Source organism: Carcharodon carcharias, chromosome 18, assembly GCF_017639515.1.
Source record: "Carcharodon carcharias isolate sCarCar2 chromosome 18, sCarCar2.pri, whole genome shotgun sequence".
Taxonomy (NCBI): Eukaryota; Metazoa; Chordata; class Chondrichthyes; order Lamniformes; family Lamnidae; genus Carcharodon; species Carcharodon carcharias.
This window is the reverse complement of record NC_054484.1, coordinates 102774162-102790049: the sequence shown is the minus strand read 5'-3', so window position 1 is coordinate 102790049 and position 15888 is coordinate 102774162. Positions and strand designations below refer to the sequence as shown.

General features: G+C 44.1%; 1 protein-coding gene across 3 annotated transcripts in view; it reads left to right on the top strand.

The window, feature by feature from the left end:
• Positions 1–15888, top strand: part of LOC121290840 (Nance-Horan syndrome protein-like) — a 457730-nt gene that overhangs the window by 437247 nt on the left and 4595 nt on the right. For 2 of the 3 annotated variants that reach the window (XM_041211831.1, XM_041211829.1), the window contains 2 exons: positions 315–3383; positions 5568–5688. In XM_041211831.1, coding sequence (XP_041067765.1) covers positions 315–3383; positions 5568–5688 — 3190 coding nt within the window. The remainder of the gene's footprint in view (positions 1–314; positions 3384–5567; positions 5689–15888) is intronic. The other variant, XM_041211830.1, reaches the window with a different exon arrangement.

The following is a 15888-nucleotide window of genomic DNA, read 5'->3' as shown; positions in this document are numbered from 1 at the left end:
GTTCAACTGGGACAGGGGAGACCGGGGTGGAAGGAACTCCAGCAGATGATTCTATCCTGCCAGTGGGCAGCTTCTTTTTACACATCATATTCCAAGGGGCCAACGAAACTCAGAGAAATTCGCTCAGAATGAGCTTGGGAGTGGAGACCCGGTGTTATGAGGTCCCGTCCCATTCCATTTCCACCCCCGACCCTCACTGTCCATCAGAAAAACACTGGCCCCTGAGGCAATTTGAGACCTTTGTTTATGTTCTGCTAACTTTACTGTCATTTCAGGTTATAATCCTTGACCCTATGTTTTATTTGTTTGGCTAGCAGATTCTGATGAATCTTCCATGGCTAGAGAAAGGAATGTGATTGTTCATGTGAACCCAGAGTTGGACTTCCATGGCGTTGAGGCACATTCTACCAGTGGGCGATCTGGGACGAAAGACTCTGAGTGCCAAACAGAGGATATTTTGATTGCTGCACCATCAGTGAGACGGATTCGAGCCCAGCGAGGCAACAGCATCACATCTTCACTGTCACATTCGGCTGGGAACATCACAACCCTGGCAGACGATTCAGGCTCAATGTTCCTCGCACCAATCGACAGCCACATTCGTTCACGTAGCCTTTCTCGAGAGGGCATTAGAGATTCACTGTTCTCTCACGAATTGAGTCAGGAGGACAGCGTCGAAAGCATTACTGGTACTCCTGAAAAGTACTTGCCAAACCCAAAAAGGGCGGAGAGGGAAGAAGACGAAGCAAGTTTGTTTATTCAAAGCCCACAGAAACTTCATTCCAAGGGCGTTACTGTTCAGCCACAGCAAAACCTGGATCATGAAGGCCAGGGGACAAAAATCTCTAACTTTGTGCCAGAGGGAGATATGGGAAACAGTGAGATCTCGTCGAATTCTGATACATTTGGGAGTCCCGTCAACAGTATCTCCAGCGCAGGGGTTCTCCTAAGTAGTCAAATAGACCAAAAGGAGGACCATCAATCCTCTAGTGGAAACTGGAGTGGGAGTAATTCAACATGCCCCTCACAGACATCAGAGACCATTCACACTGCATCTTCACCCCCGCTGACAGGATCTTCACACTGTGACTCAGAATTATCTTTGAATACTCCTGCACACACAAACTATGATTCGCCAGGTTTCTTACTGGAACAGTACACATATCAAGGAGACAAAGTCAGAGGTCACAGGACAAACTCTTTTACTTCCACAGGGACAGATGTTGTTGAAGACCTCAATACAAGTAACACAAGTGATGCTGAATGGAACTATTTACACCATTGCCATGATGCGTCTTGCCATCGAGACTTTAGTCCAAGGCATTCAAGAACAAATAGCTTGGGGTGTCCTAGTTTTGCGAGCATGGGTACATGTGACAGCTTTGTTGAGAGACCATCCTCCTCCAGAACTGACTCGGGCTCACATTTCTCTGTGGACACTGAAGGGTATTATACCTCCATGCACTTTGACTGTGGTTTAAGAACTAGTAGAAACTATACTTTTAACTATGCATCCACAAGCTCTGATGGAATCCAGAGCACAGAAAATGCCTCTGAACCTGGCGAACTTCCTCAACCGGATCATTTAGAGTTGAGAAAGCAGAAGTGTCGGGGCCAGAGCATTGCGCTCAAGAAACCAAAGGCAAAACCAGCCCCACCAAAACGCAGTTCATCTTTGAGGAAAAATGAAAGTTGGACCAATGAGAATGATCCGAATGAACCAATGACAAACACTGGGCAGGATAGGAATGTGTCATCTAGAGATACACAGAAATCTTTGCAACTTGACCTAAGTCTTGCATCTGACAGGTTCAAAGGCTCCATGCCACCTAGTAAAAAGAATAATCCTTGGGATAGTCATAGCGGATATACAAATGATAATGAATTATCAGACCCTCAGTTCACCCCTTCTGACATGCCCTCATTTAAAGATGAAGGTGCTGTGCAATCAGATTATGCAGGCCTCTGGCTCTTAAATGACTTAAAGTCAAATGATCCCTACAGATCCTTATCAAACTCTAGCACTGCTACCGGTACAACCGTGATAGAGTGCACAAAGTCTCCAGAAGGGTCAGAGTCACAAACATCCCAGTCCGAGTCACGAGCTACCACTCCATCCCTCCCCTCAGTTGAAAATGAGTTCAAGCTGTCCTCTCCTGATAAATTGGCAAGTTTGGCATCACCTTCTAGTGGCTATTCAAGCCAGTCAGGCACACCGACCTCAACTTTGCCTACACCCCTGTTCCCTGGCCCCTTGTCTCCAAACAGTGGTAAAAGAAAGCCAAAGGTTCCGGAGAGAAGGTCTTCACTGCAGCAATCTTCCACGAGGGATGTAAATGTTGCGAAGAAAGACCTCGAACTACCAACTATACCTCCAACACATCTTGACCTAAGTGCTCTTCAGAATTTGTTTAAAAGCAAGCCCTTTGCTCACAAGAACCAACTGCATATCTCAAATCAGAGCAAACTGAGAGAGGCAGCTGAAAGAACCAGTAGCAGCGCACCAATTTCCCTTGGCATAACCCCATCTGTTCTACAGTCTGTACAGCTTCGCTCTATTAGTAAAGCCAGGCAATCCAAACAAGAATGCCAAGAAGAAACTAACACAACAGAAGAACCAAATTATGCAGAGAGTGCCACACCACCTAACAAAACTGAACCGTATAGTTATAACAGATCATTGACACACAAGTGCAGTGAAATTTTCACTCCCCCTCAACAGTTGCAAAATTCATCCCCCACTGAAACAAAGCCAAGCATTCTGCAGTTAGAAAGTAATATTGCACTTTGTGTAGAAAATAAGCTGAGTAAAGAGAATATGACACCTTTCCCCTTAGTTCCTGTAACAGCAAAGTCTCTAACACAGCTCACAGATGAGTGCCCACGAAACACAGAACTTGCAGATAACCAAATGATTGCAACAGAAGGCTGTCATACAGTCTCCAGCAGCTACATATATATCAACGAAAAGAATTCAGCAAAGGAGAGCACTCCACAAGAAATAGAACAAGACTTCCATAATTCCAATAAAGAGTTACAGCACGAGGTATTTGCAGAGGAAACAGAGAATGAAGAGAAACCCGAAAGTGTGCACTCGCCGTGTGACAGAGTTATAGAAACCCTGTCGGCAGCAGCACTGGAACCTGCAGCTGCAGAGAAATTGGAAAGAAAGCTCGATTTTGACTCAGTCAAGGATGATGAAGCTGTATCCCATGACATCATTCAATCTGAATTAATAGATGCACAGAAGTTCAATAAAGACAGTGCAGAAGAGAAAACTGAAAGTGTGCAAGATGGTTGTCTAGAAAGCGCTGCTGATCACAGCAGAACAGCAGAAGCTGTATGTGAGAGTCCTAGCGATGGGCAGTACAAAGATCACTTAGGTAATTGTTTTCTTATTTGCCATCAGATTGTCGGGTGAGATTGTTCACTTCTTTGCTTGGCAATGTTACAGTAACGAAAAGTACCGTAAGGAAAACAGCCCAAATGTTGTGTCTAAATCAATCCTAATAATTGCATAAAATAAGCATGATGGATGGCGCTGGCTCGGCCAGCATTTATTGTCTGTCCTTAATTGCTCTCGTTGAGAGGGCATTTAAGAGTCAATCACATTGCTGTGGGTCTGGAGTCACATGTGGGCCAGACCAGGTAAGGATGGAAAGATTTCCCTCCCTAAAGGACATTAGTGAACCAGATGGGTCTTTACAACAGTTGGCGATGGTTGCTCGGTCATTGGGAGCTGATGTCATTGCAGACTTGCGCGATATTTCGGTCGATGGGCGCGCTGCTGACTCCAGCTCGCACCCGCCGACAATTAAAAGGCCCGTTAAGGCCATTAACAAGGTCATTGAAAGAAATTTTTCGCTGCCCGTCCAACCTTATGGCTGGCGGCAGGCAAAAAGGCCAAGCAGCCTTTGCAGTTTTTAGGAAACCTCATCCACGGGCGGGATGAGGTTTCCAACAGCAATTAAAAAACTATCGTTTATAACACATCCCTACTCGTGCGACAAGAGTCACATCAGGGGCCATGTTTTGTAACATTTTTAAAATCTCTATTTTTAATTTTTAAAGCACTTCGTTTCCTAAAATAGTTCTATGCCTCAGGTAGATTTTCAAGCGTGCACCCTCCTCCCCCACCCACGGCCCCACCCACCCACCCACACACACACACACACACACACACACACAATAGCGCTGAGCGCCGCCACTCGCGTTTCACTCTGGGGGGGGGGGCCTTAATTGGCCCACCAGTGTGAAATCGCGGTCTGGCCCTGGTCAGCTTCCCGACCACCACTGCCCACCCTCCCTGAACCCACCCGCCCAAGTGCAAAATTCTGCCCATAATAAACATTTAACACTGATTTCTGCACAATGCTATTTTGTGATTATTTTTTTGACAATCCTTCTGCAGAAACAATTTGAAAATAAGACATAGTCTTAAGGTTGAGACTTTTAAATGACATGGTTTCTCACAATTTTAAAAAGAATGCAGCTCATCAAAGGAAGGTGTTTTACCACCGCCCCCCCTCCCCCCGAGACTAAATAATAAGCCACTCATTAACTTATCTAAGTAATCACAGTGAGAAGCTTTTTCAAACATAAGGCAGCCAGACTTTTAAACCAGAGAGCTGCAGAAATTCTCAATAAGCTCAGGAAGTCAGCAATCCTGGATGAACGGCTAGAAGACACCTGAGAAACTCAAGTAAGACAACCCACTGATGTGGGAAGGAATGGTGTCTTTGTGAGTATAAATTATTAGATACAGTTGCACAAGTGAAATTAAGTTAAACAGAAACAGAAAATGCTGGAAAAACTCAGCAGGTCTGGCAGCATCTGTGGAGAGAGAAACAGTTTTATGTTTCGAGTCCGTATGACTCTTCTTCAGAGCTCGGACTCTAAATGGTCACTCTGTTTCTCCACAGACACTGCTAGACGTGCTGAGTTTTTCCATCATTTTCTGTTTTTGTTTCAGATTTCCAGCATGTGCAGTATTTTGCTTTTATCTTAAACTAAGTTAATCTGGTTGGAACTGTTGCTCTCTACGTCCATGAATAGGGAAATAATACAGCTTACCAATTCATATCAAGCCTCAATTCATGAAGTGTTCCTTTGAATGGCTTTGGAGGGGTTGAGGAAGTACACCCATGAAAGACACAAATTTTTGGTTTAGGTCACAAAGAGAGGTACTATTGTTGCACTCCCAATCGTACATATAAGGCAATGTGAGTCAACTCCCATAAAAGATATTCAGACTGTCTGCAGAAGCGACTGACACCACTGTAGCTGAGATTCCATGGTAGACACACAGCTGTAACATCTGCCATTTTGATTTTAATCAAAATCAAAGCATCTCAATTAATGGGCTGGTCTGGATAGCTAATTTGAAATGCTGCACAGGCTACATTATTAATGTATTTTTTTAAACGCCTCTGATTTAAACCATACTGAAATCTCATTAAAGGTGTCAATGTCATGAAAGATTTGTGCAGTTATATGTGGCCTGCTAAAATAAATGGAAGTTTTAGTATAGTCACTAAGGAAACGCCACTTGTGTCTCTCATACGCAGATGTGGGACAGGGTGAGAGTTATCTGACTTCTCCAGTGGATCTTGAGACTAATGAAGATAATGTATTCATAACGCCAAACAAACTCCGCACCACAGAGGATCTTTTTGCTGTGATTCACAGGTCAGAATCTTTTACAAATATTTACATGTACTTTTCCAAAAAAGTATACAAAAATTGCACGTCCCACGGCATTGCTCATGTGAATTGCAGGTTTTTCTGTTTCAGGATGGCTGGAAGTGGTGATAGGGTACATAAATCTGCTGAAAGGATTTGGAAGCAAGTTTGTGGGAAATTCATTCAGGCATGAAAGGAATTTTTTTGATTGATTTTTGGAAACAAATGATTTCTTTTTACCCACTGTGAATGGATAAAGAAATACATTTTTTCCCTTCATGTACCAGGGCCACATAAATAAATAACTCTGTAAATGGTGAAGAAGGATAGCTAACTGGAAGAAGTCAATTCAGCAACAAGAGCTTCCATTTATATTGCATCCTTAGTTGTAATAGAAAATCCTAATGCACTTTGCAGGAAATCAAAGAGAATTTAAAGGGATGAATCAGAGGGTGTCAGGGCTTGCATGAAGTCAATACTCAGCTCTTTTTAAATCATTTGGAGAAACAAACTTATAATTACTCTTATAGCCTAAAGGAGTACATGCTTTGAGATGTTGCACAGATTAGGAAAGAGAATCATTTTGATACCATCCAACCCTCATTCAAAATGCTGCTTCATGAATCCTTATCTGCTCAAAGCCCTGAATTTCCATTACCTTAGCTCCTTCCAGGGTTTTGCTCTTCAAATTATTTATTGAGTTCCTGTCCTTATCTTTAATTGCATCCGTATTCTTGCCCAGACTTACCTTAAAACACAAAATGTAAGTTTAATCACGCTATTCTGAAACACTTTCCTTTAAATGTTTTTTAATTAAGTTACGAACCTTATTTTAAACAATTTTATTCCTGTGTACAGGAAGTAGCTGGTTGAAGACAAATCTATGTGGACACGTTTTGAAAAAAATGTTTTTTGCAATTTAGTTAGTTCAGTATGGCTCTTTTTATTGGTAGATTTTCACCACTGCTTTAGAGTTGTGGTTTATTGTTTTATGAATATGATGGGAATAAATAAAGTGAAATAAAAAAAAACAAAAACAGAATTACCTGGAAAAACTCAGCAGGTCTGGCAGCATCGGCGGAAAAGAAAAGAGTTGACGTTTCGAGTCCTCATGACCCTTCGACAGAAATAAGTTTGTATTTAAAAAAAGGTGATGCAGAAGGTAATTCTCCAAATTGACATAGAGAGTGTTAAGCTAAAACATTTTAAAAATGGTATAGTCACTGTGGTTTTAATAATGTGATCAGTCAATCTCCTGTGCTCTTTCACATTGGATGTGCAGTCTTAAGCTCCAAGGGGGTTAGAGGATAGGAGAACAAAAACAGAAACAGAAATACCTGGAAAAACTCAGCAGGTCTGGCAGCATCGGTGGAGAAGAGCACAATTGATGTTTTGAATCCTCATGACCTTTCAACAGAACTAAGTAAAAATAGGAAAGGGGTGAAACATAAGCTGGTCTAATGGGAGGGGTGGAGAAGTTGTTGGGACAAGCAGCCAGTGATAGGAGGAGATAATCAAAAGATGTCACAGACAAAAGAACAAAGAGGTGTTGTAGGTGGTGATATTATCTAAGGGAATGTGCTAATTAAGGATGAAGAGCAGGACAAGCAAGGTAGCTCTAGTGGGGGTGGGGTGGAATAAGACTAAAAGGACATAAAAGTTATAGATAAACGATGGGTGGAAATACATTTAAAAATAATGGAAATAGGTGGGAAAAGAAAAATCTATATAAATTATTGGAAAAAAACAAAAAGGAGGGGGAAGAAACGGAAAGGGAGTGGGGATAGAGGATGGATGTTTTTATCTCTGAGGATAGAAGAAAATTGGACCAGAGCATGCAGGCCTAATCCAGTCTCTATTTTAAGCATTCTGCCCTTTTCTTTCATAATACTTTGACAAACATGTGCCCATTTGCAGTGAAATAGAGTCAGTTGTATCACAGGAATTCCTCTGCATTCAGGATAGGCTGAGGAGCAGATGCGGAGCTGAGATTGTGTAGCACCCCTATTGACATGAGGGTGGAATTACAGTGTGACAAAGTACGTGCAACATGGGAATGGAGGAAGTTGACACAGAAAATGTGTGCAGACACCTAAGGGGCAGGATTTTTCATCCCTGCAGCCATTTAACCTTCTGCAGGGTATTAATTGGATAAGGGTGAGAATTCCGTCCCCATCTGGGGAGTCCCACCTTAGAGAGCTGCCGGTCAATTGGATAGGCGCCAGCTCTGTAGTGCCAGCAATGCCATGTTCAAGTGGTGGTCTCTGCTGGTACTACACACCCAGGAGGAGCTAATGGAGGCTGGACTGAAGGTAAGTCTGGGGTATCGGCAGGGCCTGGCTAGTAGGCCCCAATGAGGGGAGTGAGGGGGTTGGGGGGGGGGGGCAAGTTTGAGAGGCCAGGGTGGGGAGCGTTTGGGAACCCCCAAAGGAGCTACTACCCAACCTTGCCCAACACCAGCCTTCGCAGCTAAGTCGTCTGAGCTATTCACTTGGCGTGGGCCTTCACTTGGTGTGGGTAAAATAGCAGTGGGGCAGGATCAGGTACTTAAGTGTCCTTTAATTGGCTATTTAAGGGTCTTAACATGCCCAAGGATGGGCAGGTCACCTGATGCTTCCACCCCCCCACCGTTAAGAAGGGAGATCGACGGGGGTGGGTGGGTAGGTGGTGGGCAGGCTTATCTGCCTCCTTTTAGGAGCCCCCCCCCCACGTTCAAAGCCGCCAATGGGGTAAGCATAAAATTCCTCCCAAGGCACTGTCACATGTACACATTCTACTAATAATAAAGAGAACAGAAAGCTCTGTTCAAATAAAATTACAGCCAATTCAGAGGATCACAGCCTGGAGGACCCATCTGCGAATGGAAGGAAGTCCAGCGGGTGTACGCAGGGAATCTCCAAATGAGGAGAAAGCAGGTGACTGAAAAAGACTAAAAAAGAGGAATTAAAAACATTTGAGTGAATTTTAAGGAAGGGGGGTCCACAGCTCAGTGACTTTAAAACAGCGCTGTCCCGCTGCAATAATCCGCTGGGGATGGCCTTGACAAGCTAAGTGCGGAGTGGTGGTGGGGGGGGGGGGTGGGGGGAACACTTCTGCCCCCTCAAGCAGGTCAATCTGATTGGCCAGCTGCTGCGTAGTCTCAGCAGTGCCAGAACACAGTAGTGGCCAATACTGGGACTACAAGGGAGCCCACAGCAGATCCATGGAGACCAGGCTTACAGGTGAGTCTGGGGTTTTTGGTCGAGGAAGGATTGGAACCCTTTGGAGGGGAAGGGGCAGGATTTTGGACTCCGGGGGTGGGGGATGAAGCACAAAGTGGGTGGGGGGGGGGGGGGGTTAAAATTTGGGGGCATGTCCCTGATGTGCTCAAGGGAACTCCCCCAACAAAGGTGATACTTCCCCCCCCACCCCCAACTTCCTTTCCATCTTTCAGCCTGAATTGCAAAAGTAGCGGGCTGGCCTCCCTCATTGCGCCTTCCCCCCACCGTATAAGGGCAGGCAGTGGGCTGACAGCTTAACCCTAATATGGGAGACAGCGCAGAGGTGGACTGACCACCTGCTTTACTTTACCTGTCCCCTACCCATCATCACCCCTGCCTGCATATACGCCAGCGGAAAAGCAGGGAGGTGGTGGCCTTAAAATTCTCCCCATTAAGCAAAAGCTGTAAAATGATTGCACAACAAAAAGGATAAAATTTAAAAGTAAACCTTGACCAGATGAGAAGATGGCTCTGCACTGTATCTCTGAAAGACTGCACATGGTGTCACCCAGTGGCCAGAGCATGTAACTACATGCATGCACAAAGCTCATTCACCAGATATGTGTCAAGTGCGCTCTGCCTGAAGACAGGTCCTGGGCTCATCGTCTGCCGATGTTTCACGTTGAGCTGTTTTCTTGGCAGTTTTTGTCACTGGCGGTTTGCCGTTGCTTTCTACTTTTAGGGACAGGGCGGGGGAAGTAGATCCCAAATCTGTATAAGCCAGAACGGGAATCAAAGCCAAGCTGTGGGTGTTATGCCGAACCACATGCTAGCCGTCAAATTAACTGAGCTAAACAGCCCCCCTAACCCTATATACTCACTATTAAATAGCAGCTATTGTGTCACACCTGGCATGATACACCAGGCCAGTTATATGAGCTCCAACAATTAAAATACCTATCACAGCCCCTGCCTACCATAGTGCCAACTACAGACATAGGAACAGTAGGCCATTGACCCTGTCATTCATTTAAATGAGGCCTATCAACTTACCCAGTCTGACAGGAGCCTTCCCCTCCCTTCCTCTGAACCATAGTTAATTTGTACCTCACCTGCCTTAGCGCCTTATCCATTGATATCCTTACCAAGTAAAAATTTATTGATCTCACTCTTAAAAGCTCCAGTTGAACCCCAGCATCCAGTGCCTTGTGGGGAGGAATTCTCGATTTCTCCTGCCCTTTCTTTGAAAAACCGCTTCCTACTTTCCCCCCTAAATGGACTAGCTCTATTTCATATCATAAATGTTGCAATTTTCCCATGAGAGGAGGTTGACAACATTTTTCCAATTCCCCGGATATCAAGGGGAGTTCTGACTGGGCAGATCGAGAGTTAAAATCAAATGCCTCTTAGCAGGTTTATCTCTGCTCTTTTGCCAATAGTGTAGGCATCTGCCTACTCAGCCAGGAGCCTCATTTAGTATATTCTAATTGAGGATCCTAAGACATACATGTGACCCTGATGGCATTTTAATGGAGTACTTCATCCCTCAGCCAACACTACCAAAATCATTACCTGGTCATCATCACATTGCTGTTTGTGGGAGCTTGCTGTGCACAATTTGGCTGCCAGCTTTCCAAAGTTACAGCAGCCCCTATACTTCGAAGGTAATTCATTGACTGGGAAGGATATCATTTGCTGTGTATTACAGCCCAGTCAGTGGAATTGAGTGTGGATCAACCAGGATTTAATTGAATGGTGGACCAGACTTGCGGGAGTTGAATTACTCATTCCTGTGCTTATGTTCACATGAGTAAATGTCATAAATTCATTATTTACAAGCTTCAACAACACTCAAAAACCTTGACACCATCCAGGATGAAGCAGCCCGCTTGATTGGCACCCCATCCACAAACATTCACTCCCTCCACCACCGACACACAGTAGCAGCAGTGTGTACCATCTACAAGATGCACTGCAGAAACTCACCAAGGCTGCTTAGACAGCACCTTCCAAACCCACGACCACTACCATCTAGAAGGACAAGGGCAGCAGATAGATGGGAACCTAGAAGTTCCCCTTCAAGTCACTCACCATCCTGACTTGGAAATCAATCGCTGTTCCTTCACTACCGCTGGGTCAAAATCCTGGAACTCCCTTCCTAACAGCACTGTGGGTGTACCTACACCACATGACTTGCAGTAGTTCAAGAAGGCAGCTCACCACCACCTTCTCAAGGGCAATTAGGGATGGGCAATAAATGCTGGCCCAGCCAGCGAAACCCACATCCCATGAATGAATGAAAAAAAACAAGATTATGATTTTGTTAACAGGAGATGCACTAAGGAATCCCTATCCACTATTACCAAACATTTGTTGCTAGAGTCTGTTGTAATAACAAATTGATTTCAGTTAACGAGAAAAGTGGTTACTAGGGGTAAATTTCCCAAACAAGCAGTGTTTGTGAGGAGTGGTTCTCACAGGGAGGGTGGTTGAGAATTCAAAGGTCCACAGTATTTGATGCTGGTGTTAGAAGCTGAAATCCAGCTATGCTTGATAGGTCTGCAGCAGGATTCATGTCTTCTTACTTTCAGGTCTTCTTGTTGCTCCCCAGAAGCAATATCAATGCATGTGACCCATTAGAGGGAACCGCATAACAGTGTGGCTGGCCCATTCAGGCCCCACTCGGAACAGAGCACCCAAGGACAACATCTTTATAGATAACCTCCAAATAGGCAACCTCTGGACCCAAAGACCGGGAATTCAGTTGGGAGAAATAGTCAGTTGAGGGAAAGGAATGGTGGTGGAGGAATTTTATCATTAGGGGACCAGACAGGCGTTTGTGTGGCTGCAGATGTGAATTCGGGATGGTGTGTTGCCTCTCTGGTGCCAAGATAGAGATGTGACTGAACAGCTGCAGAGCACTTTGAGGGGGGTGGTGGGTGAACAGCTAGAAGTTATTGTCCGTGTTGGTACCAATGACATAAATAGAAAGAGTGATGAGGTTTTAGGGAGCCAGGCAGGTTTTAGGGAGCTAGGAGAGAGACTAGCAAGCAGGGCAGTAATCTCAGGGTTACTCATTGTGCCACATACTAGTGAATATAGAAATAGGAGGTTAGTCCAGATGAATGCGTGGCTGGCGAGATGGTGCAGGAGGGAGGGCTTTAGATTTCTAAGACATTGGGACCAGTTATGATGGAGGTGGGACCTGCACAGACCAGACAGGTTGCACATCAACAAAGTCGGGACCACTGTCCTGGCAGTGTGGTTTGTTCCGTGCTGTTGGAAGGATTTAATCTAACTTGACAGAGAAGTTGGAATCAGCATGTGGCATGAGAAAGGAGAACATGGTTTACAAAGCATTAGGAGAGACAGAGGGCACAAAATTAAGAAATGGTAAGTATTAGGTGGGGTCAGAGTAAGGGGGAATGCAATGAAGTCCAAATTATGTTTACAGTGCATGTATGTGCACAGAGCATGGTAAATAAGGTTGGTGAGCTGCAGGAGAAGATATCCACATGGGAATACGATGCTGTGGCATTTCGGAGACCTGACTCGAAAAAGGGAAAGGCTCAGCACTAAATGTTCCTGGACACAAGATATTCTCAGAAAAGGAAGGGACCATTTCAAACCTTCCCACAATGTTGACGGAGCCATTTTGTTAGTAGACATGGTTTACAAGCAATACCGCTTCTCAGAGGTATCAGGAATCTTAGGGCAACCCTAAGCCCGAGCCAAAAAAAAACAGCCATTCAACATTCCTTTTGAAGTTCATTGTCCCTCTTACCTCCTCATAAAGCTGTCATTCATAGTGTCAATGACAAAATGCTATTATCCACTTCATGCATCTTAATCTTATGTAAGTAAACACATAGGATTTTAAAAAGACTCTTGAAAGAAAGATCAGCTTATTTCAAAGTGTTAAATATGTCAAACAAAACTTGCACTCCCCTCTGCAGCTATGTAAACATTGCCTGCTAAGAGTTATTCTTGGAGCTCAACCAAGCATTCATAAAGAGGCCATTTGGCAACTGTATCCACAGAAGCAGTTAGAATAGGTGGCCTTGCAGCTGTGGCAGCACTTATGTTCACACTTTTATAACTCTTCAGAGGCCGCCTGTATCTTAAGAAGCTCCTCGCCCCATCCTACCTACATCAACAGCCCCCAACTCTCCCAGTGTGGCTATGGACTGGACATTTCTGTGGGCCCTCCTGTTTCCGAGTTCCCTAGTCCGCATGCCGCTCATAATTGGATGGGGCTACCCTTGTTGGCTTCAATTGAATTGAGCCCAGAATTGAGTGTAACGTCAGGGTCCCCATGGTGTGAGCAGAGTGAAGCCTTATCTCTTTACTGTAGTTGATCAGCTGGATCAGATTCATAATGCAGCATTTTTTGACAGCATGATCAAAGGTCAATCTGTTTTCCCTTGGAACTCTCCCGTTGTCTGGGCTTCATGCTGGGATACGATTGTAATAATACAGCAACCCAAGTTGTTCTTCATTATGAACCTAGACAGCAACTTTCAGCAAAAGCCATGAACAGTAGGTGTTACACCAGACATGTTAATGCCATAGTTGAGAACAGATGGCTTTGTGAGGGGAAAAAAATCTGCAGATTTGCATCTACTTTCTCCTTTAATTTAAATTACTTAATGTGTGATATAAATAGCACTCCCTGATTAGATTTAGCTGGGATCTTTATAGGTCTAGTGACATAGACCATAGCTCACTTTTCTCTTGATTGCTCATAAAATGTAAGGGCGCTTCTACAATCCGCTGCTTCCAAGAGAATTACTCTTTCAGACGGCAGGTGTTGGAAAATTGTGGATAAGCAATTTGTGATTTTCTCACCATTAAAAAGGAGGCGTACTGCCCTGTGAAAGCTGCTCCCCCTGCTGGACTCAGCAGCAACTTGCATTTAGACAGCATCTTTAATGTGTGAAATCTTCCAAGGCACTTCACAAAGAGGCATACCAGAAACAGATGAATCAGCCTTATTGATTGGACTTCAAATTTACTCCTTTTGTATTATTGCTAAAAACAACGGCTTCCTTTCAAATATTTTATATTTATTTCTATATTTCAGAACTATCTTATCATCTCCTTTAGGACCCTCCATCACAGCTTTGAAAGAAAGACTTGCATTTAAATAAATCCTGGCATGATCTCAGGATGTCCCAAAGTGCTTTACAGCCAAAGAAGTACTTTCTGAAGTGTAGTCACTGTTGTAATATAGGAAACACAGCAATCAATCTGCACAAAGCAAGCTCCCACAAACAGCAATGACTAGATCTATGCACATATACACCCAAGTCTTTCTGCTCCTGCACCGCCCCTTCAAAATTCCACTCTTATTTTATATTGTCTGTCCATATTCTTCCTACCAAATTGCATCACCCCACACTTCTCCACATTGAACTTCATCTGTCACCAACTTGTCTATGTCCTCTTAACATTCCACACCATCCTCCTCACAGTTCACAACACTCCCAAAGTTCGTATCATCCGCAAACTTTGAATTTGTCCCCTGCACACCAAGATCTAGATCATTAATACACATCAGGAAAAGCAAGGGTCTCAATACTGACCCCTGGGGAACTCCACAACAACCCTTCCTCCAGCCTGAAAAATATCCATTGACCATTACTCTCTGCTTCCTATTTTTCAGCCAGTTTTATATCCACGTTGCTACTGCCCTTTTATTTCATGAGCAATGTCATGAAGCTATTAATGTATATATGATTATTGGAAAATATTTTTCTTTTAGAGGTTTAATCTGTGGGTGTGTCTTAACTGGATTAAAACCAGCTTGTCTGGGTGCTTTGATGTGTACTAGTTTTGATATGTAAGAGAGATAGAGTGTATTTACATTTGAATAGAACATTCAAGAAGGGGGTGAAAACTACCACCTAGCTAGCAGATACCAAGCAATGTGTTTATATTACTAATAAAATTAATACTATGAAAGAGGTTTTATTGTTAGAAGGTGGAGTTCAAAGAGGCTGGTGATACATTGGGCAGAATTTTGCCGTTGGCAGGGCAGGGGGTGGGGCCCACTTGCCGACACATAAAATGATGCAGGATGACATCGGGCTGAACCCCCAACATCGCCCCACCCCATTTAAAGGCGGGGGCACAGCAAAATCAGCTGTGGACCCGCCGACCTGTCAATGGCCAATTGAGGCCATTGACAGGATCATTGAAACAATTAAAGGACCTGCCCATCCAACCTTAAGGTTAGCGGGTCAGCCAGGAACCCCGGTGGCAAATAGAGAAAACATGGAACCTCATCCAGCGGCGGGATAAGGTTTCATGCAGAGTTTTAAAAATTGTAATAAAGTTATTCTGTAAATTGTGAACATGTCCCAACTCATGTGATATTGTCACATGAGGGGACATGTAAGGGATTTTTCTATTCTCAATTTTTAATAGTTTTAAAAGTGGAAGTGATCTCCCTGAGGCTACACTTAGCCTCAGGGAGATGTGTGCTCTTTCGTGTGCATGCGGGAAAGAGTACACTCTCGCTTTTAGGGATTCCCCGCCTGCATAGGAAGCGCATAGTGCTTCCCGCCGGACATCACACTGGGCGGGCCTTAATTGGCCACGTAAAATGGCGGAGGGGCCCGCTCCTCTAGCAGGGATCAGTTCCCCGCCCACCAGAGATTGGGTCAGGCCCGCCCACCCAACAGGCAGAAAATTCTGCCCAATAAGAATTTACATTCAATGGGCTGTGCTAGGTATAACTTCAGCAGTTTTGTGTGTGTAGAGCAGAGGCAATGTGAGATCAAAATCAGCTGTAAGCCTCCAACTGTCTCCACAGGAACCAACGTGAAAAAAACTTCATTTTGAATTCGTATGGTGAAAATGCTTTGCCTGGTGTTTGGTTAAGTCTATGGGTTGCTGTTGCCTTAATGGAGATTAGTTTGGGAATTTGTTTAAAGTTATGATAGTAGTAATTTGTAGCCATGTGTATATATTTAACTTGTGTAAATTAATCAAATATTTCATT